The 21,481-nt window shown below is 51.9% G+C and overlaps 1 protein-coding gene across 3 annotated transcripts in view; it reads left to right on the top strand.

The window, feature by feature from the left end:
- Positions 1 to 21,481, top strand: part of TTC39A (tetratricopeptide repeat domain 39A) — a 49,863-nt gene that overhangs the window by 15,031 nt on the left and 13,351 nt on the right. For all 3 annotated transcript variants that reach the window (XM_043461363.1, XM_043461362.1, XM_043461361.1), the window contains exons 2-11: positions 2,734 to 2,838; positions 10,419 to 10,550; positions 11,410 to 11,486; positions 12,727 to 12,794; positions 15,012 to 15,076; positions 17,152 to 17,251; positions 18,549 to 18,614; positions 20,535 to 20,643; positions 21,062 to 21,129; positions 21,212 to 21,271. In XM_043461363.1, coding sequence (XP_043317298.1) covers positions 2,774 to 2,838; positions 10,419 to 10,550; positions 11,410 to 11,486; positions 12,727 to 12,794; positions 15,012 to 15,076; positions 17,152 to 17,251; positions 18,549 to 18,614; positions 20,535 to 20,643; positions 21,062 to 21,129; positions 21,212 to 21,271 — 810 coding nt within the window. In that variant the 5' untranslated portion in view covers positions 2,734 to 2,773. The remainder of the gene's footprint in view (positions 1 to 2,733; positions 2,839 to 10,418; positions 10,551 to 11,409; positions 11,487 to 12,726; positions 12,795 to 15,011; positions 15,077 to 17,151; positions 17,252 to 18,548; positions 18,615 to 20,534; positions 20,644 to 21,061; positions 21,130 to 21,211; positions 21,272 to 21,481) is intronic.

Genomic DNA, 21,481 nt, shown 5'->3' on the forward strand with positions numbered 1-21,481 from the left:
CTGGTAGCTCAGTGGTAAAAGAATCCACTTGCCAGTGCAGGAGATGAGGAAATGAAGGTTCGATCCCTGGGTCGGGAAGGTCCCCTGAAGAAGGAAATGCAACCCACTCCAGTTTTCTCGCCTGAGAAATCCCATGGACAAAGGAGCCTGGTGGGCTCCAGTCCATAGCGTGGCAAAAGAGTCAGACATGACATAGTGACTAAACAACAACAACAAGGAATGGGAAACAAGGACTTGGGGCTATCCAACAGTGTGAGGAGTCGGAACTTATCCTCCCTACCACCTACCACCCTACCTCCCTACCTCCCTCCCTACCTCCCTACCACCCTACCACCCTACCACTGCATAAACGTGCCACCCTCAAGGGTGTCTTCAGCAAGTAAGGATATTGACTAGGAAAAAAATACCCACACACCACAAAGGGAGACAGCAGTTCTGGTGGGGACAAAGGGGCTCCCTAGAAAATTATGCATACCAGTCAGCTCTCACACAAATTTCAGGTTTGAATATATACTACCTCTATGGTCCTGAAAATGCTAAACTAAAAAAGTAACATAAGTGGTCTTAGGGTGGTAGCACCACAGGGAACTTGGCTGAAGTGAATGAAAATGCTCTCTGAAGAAGTGGGTTCTCATTTCAAAATCCCTTTGGGATCAGTCAGACAGGAGCTTGTGGTAAAATTATGAAACATACAAGGAAATGAGGCGCTGTGAGCAATAGATACCAGAAGCAAGAAATAGCAGAATTAGAGTCTACGATCCTAGAGTGATGAGACACTGTGACTGTGTTTAAAATGTGGAAAGAAATCAAAGATGTACTTGCACCAATAAGCAGAGAACAAAATACTGCCAAAAATGACCAAGCAGATTTGAAAAAGAACCAAGTAGAATTTATGAAGATGAAAAATAAAATCATTGAAATTAAAAAAAAACTCAGTGGACAGGATAAGCAGCAGATGAGACATACTTAAAGAGAATTAGTGAAATGAAAGATCTAAAGAAATTACTCTAAATCTAATAGAGTGAGTGAAAGAGATGGCCAAGAAGAGAAAGGAAGAGAAAGGAAGCACAGAATAAAATGAGGTAACAGAAGAGTTAGGCATGGACAGGAGTAGAAGGTGGAGTCTCCCATCAGACCTAGGTAGAGATGGTAGTGGCCTGGACTGGATGCCCCTGGGTATAGAAGGAGGTGAATTAAGAGATTTTCAGGAGGTAGAACTGATAGGAATCACTGATGGAGCAGATGACGGAGGCCAGCAGGAGGATGTGTCAAGGATGACTACTAATATTTCTGGCTTGGGAAACTTGATAGAGGGGTATTGTTTAATTGAGATGAGAAATCTGGAGAACAGATTTGGGAGAAGAAACAGTTTTGACCAAAAAGCATACTTCATTTTGCCTGGGAGGTTCTGCTGATGCATCACACAGACCTTAGATCTGGGCCTTACGATAGGTGTAGGACTTTATCTGGTGGAGAATGAACTTTAACTTTTGAGGATCTTTTTTCAGTAAGATCATCAAGACTCTTTTTGGAATCTACTCTACGTAAAAGAGACCCCCCCCTTGAGAAGAAACATTCACAAGAAATCAGACAGGACTTTGGGGATCATCTCTCATCTTTCAGATAGGAAACAGGTTCAGAAAGATAAGGAATTTGCTCTCAGAACCCAGGGTTCTTCACTTATTCATTCATTTGTTTGTTCATTCATTCATTCACTAACCTACATTTCTCAAAAGCCCATTTTGTACCAGATACTAGACGCTGGTGATACAGTAGTGAACAAAATGAAGATTCCCACCCTCAGGAAGCTTATATTTTAGTGGAGGGAGACAGATAATAAACCCAAAAATAAGTTAAAAAAAAAAAAAGGTCACAGAGTGATAAGAGCTATAAAGAGGTGTAAGGGGGACTTCCTGGTAGTCCAGTGGTTAAGACTCTGTGCTCCCAATGCAGGGTGCTGGGGTTCAACCCCTGGTCAGGGAACTAGATCCCGTATGCCACAATTAAGGGTTCGCATGCCACAACCAAAGATCTCTCACTCTACAACAAAGATTGAAGATCCCGCATACTGCAAATAAGACCTGTGCAGGCAAATAAAAGTGAATAAATATTTTTTAAAAAAAGGTGTAAAGACTGGGAGGAGGCCAGGTATACTAAAGATGCTGTTGGGAAGGTGGCTCTTGAACGTAAAGCCCCCTGGATAGCTATTACAGGGTGGCTGCCCATTCCAACCCGTTGTGACAGAGCCTGTGGGATTCTAGAGTGCAGGTCAGAGGAAGCCACGAGAAGGCCTAGAGAAGGAGGAAGAAAAGGACTGAAGTGGGCCTGTGGGTGGGCTACGCCCCCCAAGTGGGGGCAGAGAAGTCCAATGGGTCAAAAGGGGCACAGAGTCTCCTTTTACTCTCATGGAAGGTAAGATAAATTTATTCCTGAGGCTTCCTTGCACCAATCCCCAACACCCTATCCTCATCCCCTTCCCAATCCCCCCACTGGATCTCAGATGACGTTTCCCTTCCACTCCCGCCTCCCACCTTTGGGAATACTCAGAGGTAGGTTCAGATTGTCCTGTGTCCTAGTACAGAGGCGGCAGCCTGGAGGAGCTCATGACAGGCATCCAAGGATCACCAGGGAGGTCAAACGGGCGCTGGGAGGCTCTGATTCAGCCTGGACGGGTGAACCCTCCACCAAGGCTCGTTGAGAGCTTCTGGGTCATGCTCGTGTCTTTCCCACCAGGACTCCTGTGAGCAGCCTCCATGAGGCCCTGGACCAGTGCATGACCGCCCTTGACCTCTTCCTCACCAACCAGTTCTCAGAAGCACTCAACTACCTCAAGCCCAGGTGAGGCTTAAGCCCAGATTGGGGGTGGAGCATGTGTGTGTGTGTGTGTGTGTGTGTGTGTGTGTGTGTGTGTGTGTGTACATGCACATATGTGAGTGTAGGGGTGGGGGTGTCAGATGGAGAACCAGAAGTCTTACGTGAGAGGAACCCCATGTAGCTAAGTGCCTTTGGCCTTCTAGGTCACTCTGACCTCTGAGAATTCCGTAAAAATGGCTCAGGATCCCCATTCCACAGCCATGAACAGCCAAGCCCTCCTCAAGGTCACTGTGACTTCCTTCTCCTCAGGTTCTTGTGGCTTCTTCCACTTTGATTTTTTGTTCCCACAGAATCCAGCTCTAAAACAGCCCCTTTTAGTTATTTTCCTCCAGAGTACTAAAGACTTGAATTGCTCTCACTGAAGCCTCTAGGGCAATGATGACAGTTAGTAGTTTAGCCATTTCCTCTAGTGTCGACTGCCTTATTTCTAAATGATACACTTGGACTCTTCTTTCTTTACTTACCTCTTTTTTCAATTTCTTTTAAAAACTGAAATTAAGTTGAGATATAATTCACATACCATAAAATTTACTCCTGTTACTTTTTACTTTTACATATCATCTAATGGTTGCAAGGGGCTTCCCAGGTGGCTCAGTGGTAAAGAATCCCTCTGGAAGGCAGGAGACACGGGTTCATTCGCTGGGTCGGGAAGAGCCCCTGGAGAAGGAAATGGCAACCCACTCCAGTATTCTTGTCTGGGAAATCGCATGGACAGAGGAGCCTAGCAGGCTACAGTCCACAGCGCTGCAAAAGAATCAGATAGGACTTAACAACTGAACAACAAATGGTTGACAAGAATTTAGCTTTCTTAAACCCCTGCCCCACCTCCCTTTCTTCCTCCTCCTCCTATCATTATATCACAATATCTGGCTAAATTAGTAATCAGTGTTTTCTTTATTATAACTGTGTAATTATGCTCATCGCAGAGATAAGCCTTACACTGTAAGATTACATTTTCTTTTTGGAGTTAGTAATTGTCTCGTTTTTTTCATTTGCCTAATTTGCTATATGTTTATCCTGAGCTCTTTAAAACTACTCCATGAAGTCATGAGGTTTTCTCTAAATACTCACATATATCAGGGAAACCCTCAGTCCCTCCTTTTTCTGGAAACCTGTCCCCTGGGGGACAGGCCTGTTTACTGGCCACCTTCCAGCCGGCTCCTGGAATCCCCTTTACTTCTCTCCAGTTTGCTTGGCCTGGCTTTTTCTCTCTCACATCCATATCCTCCCTCCTTTGGTTAGAGCACATCCTCTAGAAGTTTCCTAAGAGAGAGTTGCGTGAATATAAGCTTTCCTGCTCAGAATTTTGAAGTCATTGTTTTCTGCCCTGTTTCCTGGAGGTACTGTAGCTGGGAGAATCCTAATTCTTCTTTCATGGCATGGGATCTTTGTTCCTTCTCCAGACATGTTTAGGATCTTCTCTCTTATTCCTGCAAATCTGAAATTTCACAATGATGTGCTGGAATGTAGGTCTGTTTAATTGGTATTTTTTTACTTGAAAACTCAGTTCTAGGAGATTCTCTCGTTTGATCCTTCCATATTCTGTTTCTCTTTCCTGGACTTTCTTTACATCAACCACTAGGCTTCCTGGTCCAGTCCTCTTCTGAGCTATTTATCTGTTCCCTCCCCACCCCTGCATTTCTTTATCTTTTTTCCCCCTGATTTTTGGGAGAGTTCCTCAGCCTTATCATTAAATCCATTGACTTTTCTTTTTTGTGTGTAATCATATGATTAATTCCCTAGTACTCCTCCATGTTTTCTCAATGTTCTTTTTTTCCCTAAAGCATCTTATTCTTGGTTTATGGGTGCACTCTGTTCTTTATATCTATATTTAAAATATGAGTGTCCTGAGGATGGGGCCTGGCATGTAGTAAGCATTCTAATGAGTACTTATTGCTGTTATTATTATCACAGAATAATTATCTCTTAAAAATATTTTATTTTTTTCCTACATAATCTTGGCTTTCTCTGTGTTTCTTTTTTCTTTAACAGGGAGAATCCTCTCCCCGTGGTGGGGAGGGGCTTTCCTGAAACACCCATGGTCCCTGGCTATCTGTCTGGCCATATTTAAGAGCAAGTTCACTCAAAATCCAATGGGAAGGTCTGGCCAGAGTAGCCTTGTGATTGGCGGGATCAGCTTTTGGATGAGCTGGCAGAGAGTGGGCCCCAGATGTTAGCATTTCAGGAAAAGAACACTGCCGCCCCAATCCCCCCACCTTCCTCCACGTGGGCAGAGAGCCCTGGCAGCCTGGGTCCTGGGGTTGAGATGGGGTTGGGGTGTAATCACGTCTGCCGCCTGCTGGCCTAATCCCCTCTTTTCAGCTCCAGGTTGTCCTCTGCCACAGCTGGCTCCGCCAGAACCACCTTCCCCCAATCTCCTCCAGGAAGCGGAGTGCTGGGGCAGGGCTACTGCTTTCCTCATGCCAGTCCTGTTCAGTTTCTCTAGACCTGACTGACCCATCGTTCTCCTGTCTGGGGTCAGCGGCCCAGCTTCTGAGGGGGCACTTCCGGGGATTGGTGGGCATGAGTCGTGGAGTGGTCCATCTGGTAGCAGCCCCCACACCTCAGCCCACCCTCTGAGAGGATCTGGCTTGAGGTGGGGCAGGACCAGTTCTGCTCAAGAGTGTGGCCACCGTCTGAGGCAGGCCAGGCTCCATCCTGCCCCATCACTGAGTACCTTCCAGTACTTCTGGAAGGCGCCCTGGCTCCCCTTCCCTCCTGGTCACTACTTGTCCCTAAGCAGCTCCTCTCTGCCACTTCACCCCCAAAGCCCTCTTCCCTCCCGAAGCCCCCTCCTCGAGGGGCTGCCTCACCCTCCCTCACCTCAGGAGGGTGCTCTCCTAGGGAGTCCTGAACTCAGGCCCCTAGAGGCAGCAGAGAGAACAGTCTTCCTGTGAGGCCACCTTTACCTCCTTCGTGAGACACTGTAGCCTCTGTTTATCTCAGCACCTGCCCCATTCTAAAAAAAGGTCTTTCCTTTCTTTCTGCGTTTAAGAGCCTCCCCCTCCACCAAACGGTGCTCGTCATTAGCATACACCCCACCCCTTCTTGTGACTCCTAAATAATGTTTCCAGAAGGGAGGTGTGGGGAGGTATAATAAATATCTTTCTCTATCACTATTAAGAACCATGGGTCTAGAAAATAATTCTTGCTAAAATATGACCTGCCCTGCCCAGTCGTAGCCACTGAAGCTGTGAAAGATGTTGGGGGTCCGTTTCATTCCCTGTTCCTATTGCACACACAGTGTCTCATTTACTGTTATCCGTACTTTGCCCTCGGGGAGTAACTGGGCTCACCAGGCTTCCCACTCCAACCCCTACCCCCCAGTTTTTGCTTTCCCTTTGTCACGTTTTTGAGTAGCTTCTAGTTTATTTTACTTCACTCCATGTCTGCCTCTGAGCACTGTCTCTGGGACATGGTCACTACTCCACTCATTTGATGAAAAAATTGGTCATGGCTGATAACTAGCAGAACCACAATTGAAATCTAGTCCCCCTCAGCTCCACAAGCCACACTCTGCCTCCTGGGCCATTTGGATCTCAAGCAGGTGGAGGAGTTTATCTGGCACAGAGGCCTCATGCCTGCCTCCTCTTCCAGGTGGGAAGGAAGGAGGTAGAATAGGGGTGTGCCTGTCGGGGAGAGGGTGGTGTGCCCTGTCCTGGGATTCCTTTTCTTGAATGTTTACATCTGATCTTAGTTGCGGCACGTGGGATCTCTTGTGGCAGCTTGAGAACTCTCTAGTCGTGGTGCAGGAGCTTCAGCAGTTGCAGTGCCGAGGCTTAGTTGCTCCAGGGTATTGTGGTCGCCGACCAGGGATTGAACCCACGTCCCCTGCATTGCAAGGCAGATACCTAACTCCTGGACCACCAGGGGAGTCCCCTAGGATTCATTTGAGAGGGGAAGCCAAGTCCCCTGCTGAGAGTAAGGGCCCAGACTGGTGGTGGGGTGTAGGGGCTGACAGGGATTGAGGAAAAGTTGATGAGCACTGTGATGGGCTGAGGTTGGTGATCCAGCTCAGGATGTGCCTGTCCGTGTGGTGGCGGCTTCCTCCCTTATTGCTCAGTGGCAGCATTGTGGAGAGAGTAGGCAGTTTCTTGTTTTCTGGGCCTGGGCTCCTAACCAGTGCTGTAGAGGGCTAGAAGGCTCAGCAGTGAGGGTTTTGACAAGAGAGTGGGTGAAGTGAGGAAGCTTGAGGGGTCAGGCTGGAGGATCGGGCAGTGGGAGTGATGAGAGAGAGTGCAGAGGTGGGGAGTTTGTGGTTGGGAAGGTGGGTGTATCATGCAGGACTCCAGAAGCAGAGCTGTTCTGTGGCTTGACGATGAGGTCAGGGTATCACCCTTGGGATGTGGCAGTTGGGCACCCATGACCATTTTAACTTGGCAGCACCTCATGAGTAACCTCATGTGCATGGCAACGTGTGGGGTGCTGAACAAGGTATGGGCTGTTCTCAGAGCTCCTCAGGGAACCAGTGAAAAACAGTAAAGGGTGGTGCTGAGAGTTGTATGAGGACCCCAACTTGTGTGGGAAGGGGCTAGTCAGGAAGGCTTTAGGTCCAGCCCCATAACTTCCACGGTACATTGCAACATGAAAATGTAGAATCCTTTGTTCAAAAATTATTAAGGATTTCAAAACGATGACAGCAGAGCATTAAACCAAGCGTGGACCCCTGTGTGGCTGCACAGATGGCACACCTGTGAAGCCAGCCCTGGAAGTCTTCCCGGAGGAAGTGACATTTAAGCGAGATAGGCTGGATGAGAAGGAGTCAGCCAGATGGAGAGGGCATTTCCAGGCAGAGAAACAGCCTGTGCAAAAGCCAGGCAGAGAACGAGGGCCTAGTGTATTTGAAGAACAGAGACACTCAGCCTGGCAGGGGTGGGGAGAGCTGGAGTAGGTCCCAGAAGCGTGAGGGCAGAGTAATGGAAGGTGGACTGGGGGTACAGCTGCCCCTGGAGGTGAGCGGGCCGGAGAGGAGGGCAGCACGGTGGGGCTGAGAGGCGCTGGGGGGCTTTCGTGAAGACGAAGGAAAGTGGCTTGGAGGCAGGGGTGGGGGTCTGTCTGCCTTCCAGCCTAGAGCAGCCTCACCCAGAGAGGTCCTCTGGAAGTCAGGGTTTAGACTGGGACTGCAGGGGGGTCCCCAGAAAGAGCAGTGGGGGTGGGATCAGAGTCAGCCTGTTGGTGAGGACAAAGATGGCTGACAAGTAGCTGACAAGGGCCCGAGTCATGGCTACTGGCAGGAGGAGGGAAGGGCTGGAGGCCACTGGGCTTAGTGGACCTCCAGGTGGCCGAGGAGTCCCCGATCCCAACGTACGGCTCTTCAATGCTCTCCTTCTCTCAACAGCTGGTCTAGGCCTGGCAGAGACCCCGTGGGCATTGTGTCCTAGAGCTGGGTCTAGCTCACAGGGAAGGGGATCATTGCTTCCAGCAGTCCAGTCACCATAGGCACGGATAAGAACTTTGTGGAATGCAAACTAAACTTGGGGTGCCTGAGGTCTTGGGGGGCTGTCTTATACCTCTGTGCCCTGAATCCCAGTCCAGAGTACAGACTTGAAATTCCACTTTGCCTGCCAACTGCCCAGGCAGGGTCCCTCCTACTGGGCTGGGCAAGTGGAGCTGAGTCCTGAGTAAGTCTGAGTAAGTCTCCTTACCTGAGGGTAAGGAGAGTGAGAGTTAGAGAAGCCTGAGGAGGGGAGTTATCTGGGATGTGGGTCTTTGTGCTGCCAGGGAAACCCTTCCTAAAGGAGAAAGTTGTTATGCAGGGCAATGACCCTTGACCCTGGCAGGACACAGAGGGACTTAGGCTCATATTTATTGAGCATTAGCATTGTGGCCCCAGCCTGGATACCCAGAAGTCCTGGGAGAGAATTATTGTGTCCATTTTACAGAGGAGAAACCTGAGGCTCAGAGATGCCTACAGAACTCACCAGGATCACACAGCTGGTAACTAATGCCTGTGTCTGAGATATTCTGAAGCTTGAGTTCTGTCCCCACAACAGGCTGTGACTTCCTTTCCACAAGCCACTGCCTTCCAACAAGCAGTTCTAGGAAAGATCTGGGAGGTGTCCTGACAGCTACTAGGACTGGTTCTCCTCATAAACCTTTGACTTCTGGGGATATCACCTGAGAATCACCCAGAAGTAGAAAAGCAACTTAATTTACAGAGGTGTTTTATGAATGAGAATGGCAGGAAAATGTGTGAAGTCGTATAATCTATAACAGTCTATAAACAGCCTGTAAACCTTAGTCATTTCTGTCTCCTGTGAAGTTCTCAGCATAAGCCTGGCACTGAGGAGTTTGGAAAATAATTAACAAGGAAGTGTAGGGAAGGGAGTGGAGACTGTTGCAGCATCTACTGTGTGCCAGGCTAGGGTAATCCCTAGCCAGTCCCGTGGGGACTCTGGTGGAGCAGCATTATTGTCCCCATTTTGCAGAACCATAAATTAAGGCCCAGATGTGTTGTGACTTCCCCAGGTACAGGGAGGGACTGGGTCCCATCCTTCCTTGCCGGTTGCTCTCTGCATGTGTTAGACTAAATGCCATCCCTCTCCCTCCAACACCCTTTAGATGAGAGGTCTAGGGCCATGGAGGAGCAGGAAGAGAGGAGAGGGAGGCTTCCTGAACCCAGCTTGCACTGTCAGATTGGTGCTCAGACAGAGGTAGACCCACACAACTCTGTCCTAGAGGTGCCCACCGTCTGGGAGAGAGCTGAGCGTCTGCTGATGTAAACTCAGCATGGCCCGTACCTCAGGCACAGATGCATGCTCCCTGGAATGGGAGCCCCAGTGGCCCTTGAGGCATTTGAGCACCTTTACAGATGAATCAGGGGGCGCGGGGGTAGGGAACGGGCATTTCATGCTTTGCCCTTCATAACAGCAAAGGCAAAGGCCTGCAGGAGGGAAAGATGGAATTTTCTTGAGGTAAGTGTGTATGGTATGGTTCAGTGTGGGTAGACTTGAATGTGAGCAGATGTTGAGGCAGGAGCAGAAGTGTTAGGAGAACTGGGCTGGAGAGGTGGGCAGGGCCTCAACCCCCAGAGTTATCTCATGGAAGGTGGAAACCCCGGGTGGACTCAAGCAGAGAGCAGTGTGATCAGGTGACGGGATGGGGAGAGGCAGGAGGTAATGAGGCCAGGGCAGTCCAGGCACAAAGATGGGTAAGCCTGGGGTGGGGTTTGAGGGTAAAGGAGACCCTGCAGACAGGACTTGGGCTTGGCCTGTGGTGGGTAGGGGAGAAGGCAAGAGACGGCCCTGGCGCAGGGAAGTACCGCCTCAGGTCAGCATGCTGCTGCTGCCGTCTGTATAGAATGAATGAGAAACTGAAGCTCAGATTTGGAGGGTCACTTAGGGCCATGCAGCAGGAAGAAGAGGAGCTGGGATCCAAGGCCGCCGGAGCAGCAGTGGAAGGGTCAGCTGTTGGGCGAGTCCATTCCGCTCTCTGGACCTGTGTTCCCCCCATGCACGATGGGGGCGGGATGGTGAATGATGACATGGGGTCAGCTGTCTTGAAGTTCTAGGGGTTGATGCTTTTATGTCCCTTCTCTCTGGCAGAACCAAGGAAAGCATGTACCACTCACTGACTTATGCCACCATCCTGGAGATGCAGGCTATGATGACCTTTGACCCCCAGGACATCCTACTTGCTGGCAACATGATGAAGGAGGCGCAGTCGCTCTGTCAGAGGTCAGGTCCATGGGGCCGGCAGGGATGAGGGGTTGTGAATCATCCTTTTGTCACTTTGGCCTATCCCAGTGCCTAAAATGCCACTATTATTCCTGTTCCTTTTGGCTCAAAAGTGTGTCCCCAAGTGCTCAAAGTTGTCCCTGTTGGCACTGCCTCAGGAGCCACGTTGTCTAAGCCGGTCACTGAGGGCTTCCAGGGCCAGACTGGATTGGGAGGAGATGAATCCTGGCTTTGGTCACCTAATAATTCTCTGACCTTGGGCAAGTCCCTCTCTGGACTCAACTTTCCTCATCTGTAAAATGGGTGTGATGATAGAGTTGTTGTGGGAACTGCACAGTTGGTGTTCAGTGCACATTAACTGCTTGAATGCGTGAACAAACAGACCCTCCGTGTTTGTGCACAGGTAGAGTCATCATTCCCTGGGACACACTCCAGGCTGACGTAGGCCAGTCCCTGTGCTGGGCTCTGTTCACCCAGATAATCATCAGATCCTGGCCCCTCTGATGCCCAAACGGCATGATCAGGGAGACACAGGCACAGTGACAGCTCAGCATGATGCAGGGCAGCTCATGGGGTCGTGGGGGTCCAGCCTGAGGAGCAGGAAAGGCTTCCTGGAGGAGGTGACATCAGAGCTGGGTCCTGTGGGGTAACCAGGAACAGGTCAGGTTAGAGGAGGCAGGGGAGGGGGCTCCATGCAGAGGCAGCAGCAGGGGCAAGGGCATGAGAAAGCCTGGATTTGGGGGAGTTGCCAGGAGCTAAGTGTGTGGGGTCCTCTGGGAGGGGCAGGGGATGCTGTTGGAGGTGCCTGGGCGCCCTGCTCACTTCCCTGAATGACATGAGGCCCTGTTTTTCTCTGCAGGCACCGGAAGAAGTCCTCCGTAACAGATTCCTTCAGCAGCCTGGTGCACCGTCCCACTATGGACCAGTTCACAGAAGGTGTGACATCTAGGGCGTCCTCTCAGTCTGCTGACGCCAGGCCGCCTGGTTCTAGGCCCGGGAAGGGGCGGGAAGGGGCAGTTATCCTCCTCGTGTTCACCCAGGGGGCCAGGCCCTGGCCCAGGCACTGAGACACTGATGGGTCAGACCTGGGGCCTTTTGAGGACTGGTCTCATGTGTGGGGGTGGGTGGGGAGCAGGTAAGACTCAGTTACCTTACGGCATTACCTGCTGAGGCCTGCAAATTGAGGAAAGAAAATGCTGTCAAAGGAGCTATCACTTTGCTCCTCAGGCTAGGATGGACTTAGGGCTGTGTGTGCAGTTAGTTTTAATGGTTTAAAGACCGTAGTGATCTCAGGTGTCCCAGAGGGGACTGTGGTTTTAGTCTGACACCCTGTGATGAAACAGCTCGGGGGAGTAGCAGAGAAGGTCTGGGCTGCAGAGCCACATCGCACCTTTGTGCCATGACCACATGAGGCAGTCCTAGAGGCAGCAGCAGCCAACCATAAGCACTTGGGGACCCTTTAGTGGGGGCAGGGGGCAAATGGCCATCCCCACCTCGAGAGCCCTCGACGTTTCCAGCACAAAACATTGCCCTCGATGGTGTATCTCTCCTTCAAACTTTCCATGGCTCCGTGCTGCCCACAGGACCAAATCTGTAAGTCTCCACCAGTGTGTAAGGCCCTTTCAGCCCGACTTCTGTCCCTCATTTTCCTTGTCCCCTCAGTCTCTCCCCGCTTCACCCCATTTCAACCTTCTGTGGCTCAGCTGTCCCCAAGCATCTGAGTTGTTTGACTTTCCTGGGCCTCTGGCAAGAAAGCTCTTCCTGCCTCATGCTTCCATCCCATTTTCAACTCAGATATCCTTCTCCTGGAAGTCTTTCCTGACTCCTCCGGCTGCGTCAGTTCTCCTTCCTTGCTCCCACAGCCCGTGGCTTCCCTGGTTTCATCCGGTCATCCCAGTGCCCTGGGAGTGTTGGTGCACCGCACCTACAGTGATGCCTGGAGGGCAGGAGAAGAAGGCCCAGGGCCCTGCGCTGACTTCTCGGGGGATGCGGGTGTGGGGAATGTAAGCTAACTGGGGACAGTGTGGAGTGCCGTGTGTGAAGGAACCTGGTGATGGGACTCAGGAGGCACTGGGCAGGTGCTGCCTTTGCCTTTTGGGAAATGGGATGAGGAGCTGACCCAGGTCTCCTGCCAAGAGTCCCAGGAGGCCATGGGGCTTTGGTTTTCTCCCCGCAGAGGAAATCCACGCTGAGGTCTGCTATGCAGAATGCCTGCTGCAGAGAGCGGCCCTGACCTTCCTACAGGTAGGAACAAGCAGCCTGGGGGTTTCAGAGGGTGGAGCACCACATCTTAGCCTGAAGGATCTAGAGAAGCCATGACCTGTGGTTGATGCGAGGACCAAGGCACAGTTGCCCCAGCACTCCTGGCCCTGGGCAGGCTCGGTGGCAGAGGTGACGGGCTTTCCCCCTCCACAAGGGGCACACGTGTTCCCACCCACTGACAGGGTGCACGTCCACCTCGTGACTGCTGTTTCCTGCTGTTTTTGTGTCACGGGGGCGACAAACATTGTCACAAAGGCTGCTTCACATTTGATTCATTCAACAGACAAGTCGGAATGAATCAAACTTGATTCATTCGAGAACTTGACTTGTAGCACCTGCAACACACCATACTTTGTATATACATTGCAGGGTTGTTGTTTTTACATACCTTATACACAGTGCAGATTTGTTTCTACCTACATTTGCATATTTTATTTAACCATCACCTCAGGCCTGTGAAGGGGAGAGTTAGGGGGAAGGACCCACCTCCTCAGAGTCATATGGCTAACACATGGCAGAGTTGGGGTTTAAACCAGGTCTGGCTGACTCAGCCTAGAGTAGGAAATGGCAGCCACTCTAGTATTCTTGCCTGGAGAATCCCAGGGACAGAGGAGCCTGGTGGGCTAAAGTTCACGGGGTCACAAAGTGTTGGACACGACTGAGCGCATGCCTTCTGGCTGACTCAGAGCCTGTGCTCTTCACCATAGTGGAAACTGTGAGACTCATGACCCCTTGGTTTTACCAAAAAGCCTGGAGTATAATTATAAATATATGTGCGTATGTATTCAGTCTCTTCAGTTGTGTCCAGCTCTTTGCAAGTCCAGGACAGCAGCCTGCCAGACTCCTCTGTCCATGGGATTCTCCAGGCAAGAACACTGGAGTGGATTGCCGTGCCCTCTTTCAAGACATCTTCCCCACCTGGGGATCGAACCCACATCTCCTGCATTGCAGGCAATCATCACATAAATAGGTGTATTGGGGTGGGAGAGGCACATATACATTTTATTGTTGGGGTGTTCTTTATTTTCGTTAGTGATATTTCTATCTTTTTGGACCTCATGATTAGAATTGGATTAATCTTAGTTCTTCATCAGGATCACAATGAATGGGCTTTTATTTCCTTTGTGTACTCTATTATTATACATAATAAATAAATACCCATGAACCACCCCCCACCCCCACCCCATCAGAGAACAGAACCCTGCTGGCCAGCCTCCTTGCCTCCTTCCACCCTTTCCCCCGGGGAGACCACTACCTGGAGTTTTGTATGTATCATCCCCACCCTATTTTTTCTTTTCTTTTTTTTTTTTTCCCCCACCCTATTTTTGAAAAAAATGATTTCTCAGCTTCCTATTCATGTCTGAACACCAAATTGCTATGTTTTGGTTGCCTTTGAGTTTCTTAAGGCCTCAAACTGTGTGGGACTTGCTTTTTTTTTAACTTAATCACACGAAGCTGTGTTTAATACTCCCTGCTGTGAACATGCCGGTTTGTTTATCCATTCTCCGGCTAAAGGACATCTGGGTTGTTTTGGTTCTTGGCTACTGTGAACAGTGGTGCTGTGAGCCTTCTTGAAATACATCCATTCTTGTTGGGTGTATACCTGGGAGCGGAACTGCCAGGTGGGCTGTAGGCATTGGTGCTTCTTTTTCTTTTTTTCCTGCATCGTGTGGCATGTGGAATCTCAGTTCCCCAGCCAGGGATCAAACCCATGCCCCCTGCAGTGAAAGTGTGGAGTCTTAATCACTGGGCTGGACCGCCGGGAAAGTCCCCAGGTATTGGTGTTTTAAATTACAAATGTGATAAATACCTGCTTGTGAAAAAACACAATCCAAAACCGAAAGTCTCCCTTACTTCCCCACAGTTCCTCTACCTGGAGGAGACACAGTTAACTGGTGGGAGCATCTCCTCCAGGCCTTTCTCCAAGCACATAGAACATGTACATGTGAGCCTGGTAAAGGGGGTTGTGGTCCAGCCCTGGGCATTTTGAAAGGCTTGTTTGGCAAGCAAGACCCTCGTCTTAAGTCCCCAGGGTAGAGTGGGGAGGTCTAGTTTAGCTGACCTCGGACCCCTACCCGTGCAGGCCCCCTCATAAAGCGAGGCCCAGGGAGAGCCAGGAAGGATCTGGAGCCTTGATGATTCTCTCAAGCCTGTGGCTAACCACCCAGGCCTGGCTCTCAGCAAGTCTCCCTCCTGCAGGATGAGAACATGGTGAGCTTCATCAAGGGCGGCATCAAAGTTCGAAACAGCTACCAGACCTACAAGTGAGTGGGACTGGCCTGGGGGGGTGGGGTGGACGTGGGGGTCGGGGGGCACAGCAGAGCGCAGCACCTACTGTCCTGTGCCCCTCAGGCTGCGCTGTGGGAGGCAGAGGGCACTGGCTGGAGGCTGGAAACCTAGAAGGCTGTGTGACCTCACATTTCTGCAACCTCAGGACCTCAGTGTTCTGGAATATTATTCCCCTGGTTTTCTGGGTATATCTGTTCATTCGGTCCCCCCAAGTGCTATCTTTGTGCCTAACTCTGAACTAGGGAAAAATAAGACATATTCTATACAAGCAGCTCTGTCTGGTTAGGGTAGGAGAAAGATGCAGAAACAAGCATTTTGAGAACAGCAATAGAATTCCTACACATCCGTTAAGGCCCCATCCAAATGCCACTTTCCCCATGAAGCCTTCCTTGAACCCTCCAATACATAGAAACGGTGCTTATATACATTCATCCCCCTCCCCAGACTGGGAGCTCCTCAAGGGCCAGATAGGTTATTTCCGTGCTGGCTCAGCACTGGGCCACGCATAGGGCCGTGTTTATGGAGCAAAGAGTGAAGACTTAATCTAGAGCACTTCTGCCCAACATGGTCCTGCAGTCCTTGTCTGTAATTCCCAGACCAGGAAAGCTCTGAAAGTAATTAACCCTCCCTCCTGCCCCCAGTTTGGCGTTGAAACTCCTTTTCCATTAAAAATTGACTTGAATTGACTTGAGACTGTCGTCATTACTTTGCACACTTAATGTGACAGTTTCCCTGTGGAGACACTGTGAGGTTGATTTCAAGGTATTACTGGGGTGTAACACACCATGCAGTATACGGATACCATGCTCCTTTGTGTGGTCTCTGCTGGAATTGCTCAAGGAAACCAACGTGTGTTCTGGCCCTTCCAGTCTCCCTACCTGCTGCCAGAGTGATGTTTTCAAAGCACAGACCTTGTCAGATCACTCCCTGCCAACTCCCAAGACCCCTCTTGCTCTTAGAATAAAGGCCCAGGTCTTTGCCGAGTCACTCCTGGGAGCTCTGTTTGTTTTGTAACCACACCTCCTGCCCCGCTCCGCCTCAGACATTTGGGCCTTCCCTCGGTTCTTCAAACATGCCAGCTCATTCCTACCTCAGGGCCTTTGGACGTGCTGTTCTCTCTGCCAGGAACACTCTGTGCAGGCCAGCTCCTTGTTCCTCAGGTTTCAGCTCAGATGTCAGCCCCTTGAGGAAACCTTCCCAGCGCCCCAAGTGAGGTCAGGTTCCAGGGTTCCTCCCTTCCTCTCAGTGACTCGATGGGGGTCCGTCCCTGAGAGGGGAGAGTTGTGAAGGTAGCAGCTTGACGGCTTTGTGCCCTGCCGTCCAGAGAAGCTCAGTCGGTGTTTGCTGAGTGAATGCTCTCAAGATGCTCATGGCCTGGGAAGGAGGCAGGTACCTCTTTAATTTCCCTGTCCTGCCCCAGGCAGACTGGCAAAATAATGTGCTCAGAGCTATGGGTGACCAGAAGTAAGAGGGTTGGATTCCAACCAAGAAATTCCAGGAAGACTTCCTTAAGGAGGTGCTGTTGGAGTTAGCCCAGTGTTTCTCAACTGGGGCCAGTTTCCCCCCACCCCCACAAGGCATTTGGCAATGTCCAGAAACATTTTGCTTGTCATACTAGGGGAGGCTGCTCCTGACAGCTAGTGAGTAGTGGTCAGGAATGCTGCTAAACTTCCTAGGACGTGCAAGACAGCCTCCCTCCCCCTGAGTCTGAACAAAGAATTGTCCAGTTATCCAGCCTAAACTATCAGTAGTACCGAGGTTGAGAAGCTGCTCTAGCTAGAATGCAGAGCACAAGCCAATGCCTAGAGGTCGGACGAGGGGGGGTGTGCGAGAGCTGACAGAACTGAAATTCAAGAGCAAAGGGTGTGTCATTATGGTGGGAGATGGGGCTAGAGGGTCCTCGAATATCAGCTCTCTGGATTGCCAGACAGTTACACATCCACCACCAGGGAGTTCTGAGAACAGTAAGAAGTGGGGGCCACTTGGCCCCAGCTGGAAGGGGACCCTGCCCTCCAGATGTGGCTGAAACAGGCTTTGCCTCCCTCTGCAGGGAGCTGGACAGCCTGGTGCAGTCCTCACAGTACTGCAAGGGGGAGAACCACAGGCACTTTGAAGGAGGGGTGAAGCTCGGCGTGGGAGCCTTCAACCTGGTGAGTGGGCAGGCCCTCCCCTTGTCCAGCATCTGGGTTCAAGATTAATCTCCCCTGCACATGACTGCCTTACTCTGGGTCTCTGCTGGGCTACTGTCCCAGGCCCCAGAGATGAAGCAGACACACTGCCAGCCTAGGGGCAGCTCACAGCTGGGGAAGGGGTGGGGGCTGGCCGTGGCTCCACGGTCCCTTCTGTACGTTTCTTCCCAAGGCAAGTTGAAGCTTGAAATCAACTATGACGACAGTATTTATAGCACCAGAAATTGACAAACACAAGACATCAGGGCCTTTTCCTCCCCCAGAAAGCTGGTAGTTAAACATTGACCAGTGGCCAGGAAGGAAACAGACCTGGAAATAACTGGTGACCCATGGGGAACAGAAAGCCAGGACTTCCTTCTGGGGGAGCTGGGGAAGGTTCCGGGGAGCGGAGAGTATTTGAGCTGGATCTTGAAGGATCCACAGGCAAGGGAAGTTTTCCAGGCGGAACGAGCATTCTAGGCAGAGGAAACAGCATGAGCTGAGTCAGGGAGGCTCAGAAGAGGTGTGCCTGCTCCTGGGAGGAGGAGCTGCTCTCAGATGATTCGGACTCCTGGCCCTGGGTGACCAGGGACTTAACCCAGAGTGTGTGTGGTGGGCGGTGGCTCCTCCCCTATAGGGATCCCTGCCCCTCTCTGGGTTTCAGATTCCTCATTTGTAAGATGGGAGCAGTGATCCTGGTCCAAGTGCTGAGAAATACAAGCTGCACAGTGCATCAGATCCTTTAGCAGGTTGTAGCTGGACTGTCTTGGGTCCAAGAAGTGGCTCCACTTCTGATCTGTGGAGCCTTGGGCATATTCTGTCACTTACCTTATGCCTCTGTTTCTCCCTCTGTCAAACATAGCAGTAAATCCCTTCTTTGCAAGACTGTTCTGAGATTCAATGCAATGACAGAGATCCTGGTACAAAGCAGGGATTAAGTGTAATAACAATAGCTAACTGCTAGGTGCAACCTCTGGTATGTGCTTCATGTGTATTAATGTGGTCCGTCCGGTAGGGGCTATTTTTATTTCCATTTTACAGATGAGGAAACTGAGGCAGAGAGAGGTGACCGAGCTGGGAGTGGTGAGACTAGGATCGAGACGCAGTCTGTTCCTTATTGTTACGCTGTAGTGCTTCTCTCCGTCAGGAGGAGCTGGGGGCGGCCTCATGGGCATTCCAGAGATGGGCCTGCACCTCAGGGATCACCCCCAGGACTGTGGAGGTCTGCAGTTGGTGGGGCAGCCCCCGCCCCTCATGGGTCTGCTGCCTCTCTCTTCAGACGCTGTCCATGCTTCCTACCAGGATCCTGCGGCTGCTCGAGTTCGTAGGGTTTTCAGGAAACAAGGTAACCACCTCCCTCCTGGGGCGCCCAGTCCTCTCAGCCCCAGGGCCGGAGCTCAGCTGGTAGGGTGTGGCTGAGGGGCTGTGGGGCCTTAGTGCCAGCCTTGGCTCAGCACCCCCCAGTGTGAGACCCTGGACAAGGCTCAGGCCTCTCTAGGCCTCAGACTGCGCTCCTGCAAATGGGACCAGTGATTGCTACCAGGCTCTTCTCAGGGTGGAGAGGCTCTAGGGTGAGGGTGGGCATGAAGAGCAGCTCCTGGGGTCCTTTAGGGGCCTGGGGTCATCTGGCAGGTGTTAGGAACCTGGTCCTTCTCCCCTCAGATAGCCTTGAGCAAGTCCCTCCCCTGGAGACCATGTTTTTTGTCTGGCAGATGCCCTTGGGGAGCCCTGCTGCGCACTGGGCCTTGAGGTGGAAACCAGAGTACTCAAGAACCCAGAGGCTTTACTGAGGGCAGGAACCTGAGTGCCAGGTAGCAGATCAGGGAGGGCTCCCTGGTGGAGGAGACCCAGAATGGTACAAGGAGCTTTAACCTGGAAGTCAGGAGCCCTGGGTCTGTCCAGCCTCATCCCCTTCTTCCTGTGACTCTGAGCAAGGACCACTGACTGCCCTCTCCACTGATCAAGTTAGTGTTTCCCCAGCTTAGACTTTCTCCAGCCTTTCCTGATTTTTGCCATGTGCACAAATCTCTATATTATTATTTATGTATTATTTTTCTCAAATGTGGTTCTTATTTTTGTTAACTTAAATTTATTTGAAGGGAACATTACTACACAGAGAACCCATATTATGTGGCGTGGTAAGAGCACAATCATAACAATAAATACTACAGGACCAAGCAGTCTTCCTTGGTCCACCAGATTGTGTAGCCTGTTTCTCTTTGAGTGAAAGACAGCTTAGAACAGGGCGCTGCTGCATGCTCCAGCACCACACGGAGGCTTTCTCTTGTGCCCTGAGGACAGACGAGCGCTGGGAAGGGCCGCTCCTCACCCGGGACCCTGCGCTTCTCGCCTGTCCCAGGACGTGTGCAGGCTTGGCTGCCGTCTGTGGTCTGTGGCCTGGGCCCAGGGAAACACTCGTTAGAGGCTCTGAAAGTCCCTCTCAGTTTTGTTTGTTTTTTTTTTATATATAAGAAGGCCCTTGGGTCCTGAGTAGGATCTCAGGATGATGATGGAAGAACATGAGAAAGTCTGAGAGGTGGGACAGGGTGGCCTGGCCAGGAAGAGAGGGTGGCAAGGCCGGAGCAAGAGGAACCTCCTGCACCCACCAGCTCTGGCTTCGTCTTTATCCCAAAGTCAAGGGGGCTGTGGAGGGTTTGCAGCAGGGGTGAGGCAAATCAGATGTGTCTATTAGAAAGATCAGGAACGCACTCTAGGATAGGCAGTGGGGCAGAAACTGCCGGGGGTGATACAAGCGTAGTCTGGCTTCTTGCTCCTCCCCAGGCAGGCTCTGGAGCCTTCTCCTCCTGGGAGCCTTCCCAGCCTGCAGTTGCTATGGCCCTGTCTGTGTCCCGAGCCTGTGGTTAGGATTATCTGCCTCTTTGTCGTTTCTAGTCCCCCACCAGACTTGGGGCTGCTCAGGGCCTTGGCGCCCACCCTGGGGGCTGAGCAGGTGGCTGTCGGGAGGAATGGGGAAGGGGCTATGAGGGAGGTAGGGGACACCCTCGCCTTTGCCCTGGCTGTGGCAGGTGTCCTCTGCCCCCAGCAAGAGAGGGACAGCCTCTCGCTCCTGGTTGCAAGCCTGGGAGCAGCTGGCCCAGCCTCCAGGGCTCCGGACTCGGAGCCCAGCGCCCTCCGGCCCCTTCCGCAGCAGCGCGCCCTCACAGCTGTCCAGGGACCTCCCCGCCCCTCCCCTGCCCCAGACCCCGGGGCAGCGCTGGGGGAGCCCAGGCCTGGCTGGCCTCAGCAGTCCCCGTCTTTCCGCCAGGACTATGGGCTGCTGCAGCTGCAGGAGGGGGCGTCGGGGCACAGCCTCCGCGCCGCGCTCTGCGTCATGCTGCTGCTCTGCTACCACACGTTCCTCACCTTCGTGCTCGGTAGGCGCGCCCTCCCCGTGAGCCCCGGGGCCCCTGGGCTTCGACTGTCTCTGAGGGCAGGGGGCTGCTGGGCCCCCAGGACTGGGGAGGGGGCCCTGAAACCAGAAACGGCAGAGCCGCAACTGTCCAGGGGCCTGGCCAGTGGACCCCTTACTTCTTTACAGTGTGACTGGGTTCTTCCAGACTCGATTTTCTCATCTGTGAAATGGGGGTGGGTCCTGCCCACCTTGTAGAGGGCATGAGGATGCTGTTGGCCCTAGCGTCTTACTCAGTCCTCACATCACCCTGGAGACGGAAGAGTTATCGTCCGCATTTCACAGAGCAGAAGTGGAGACCCTGAGAAGCCCCTGGTAGGTTTCCGGGAGGATCACCAGGGAGGATGGTGATGTGTCCTGTGATGTGTCCCCACCTCCTTCAGGCACCGGCAACGTCAACATCGAGGAGGCAGAGAAGCTCTTGAGACCCTACCTGAAGCGATACCCTAAGGTGAGCCTCACCTCCTGGCAGACACCTCCAGCTCACGTGTGCCCTGTGGACCCCCCACAAACCCAAATACGTGTCCTTGTAGGGCGCCATCTTCCTGTTCTTTGCGGGGCGGATTGAAGTCATTAAAGGCAATGTTGATGCGGTAAGTAACGGGGGTCTGAGCCAGTGCTGGAGGCCCCTCAGGTCTCCCAGGTCAGTAGGGCTGCAGACACACAGACAAATAACAGGCAGACCGGGAGGGGGCCCTGAGAGAAGACCCACAAAGGGAGCGGGCCCAGAAGAGGCGCTGCCAACGACGGGACAGTCTGGGAGGGCGAGGGAAGAGGTGGCGGTGGCAGTGAGTGGGATTTGA

This window comes from Cervus canadensis, chromosome 2 (assembly GCF_019320065.1).
Source record: "Cervus canadensis isolate Bull #8, Minnesota chromosome 2, ASM1932006v1, whole genome shotgun sequence".
In the NCBI taxonomy this organism is placed as follows: Eukaryota; Metazoa; Chordata; class Mammalia; order Artiodactyla; family Cervidae; genus Cervus; species Cervus canadensis.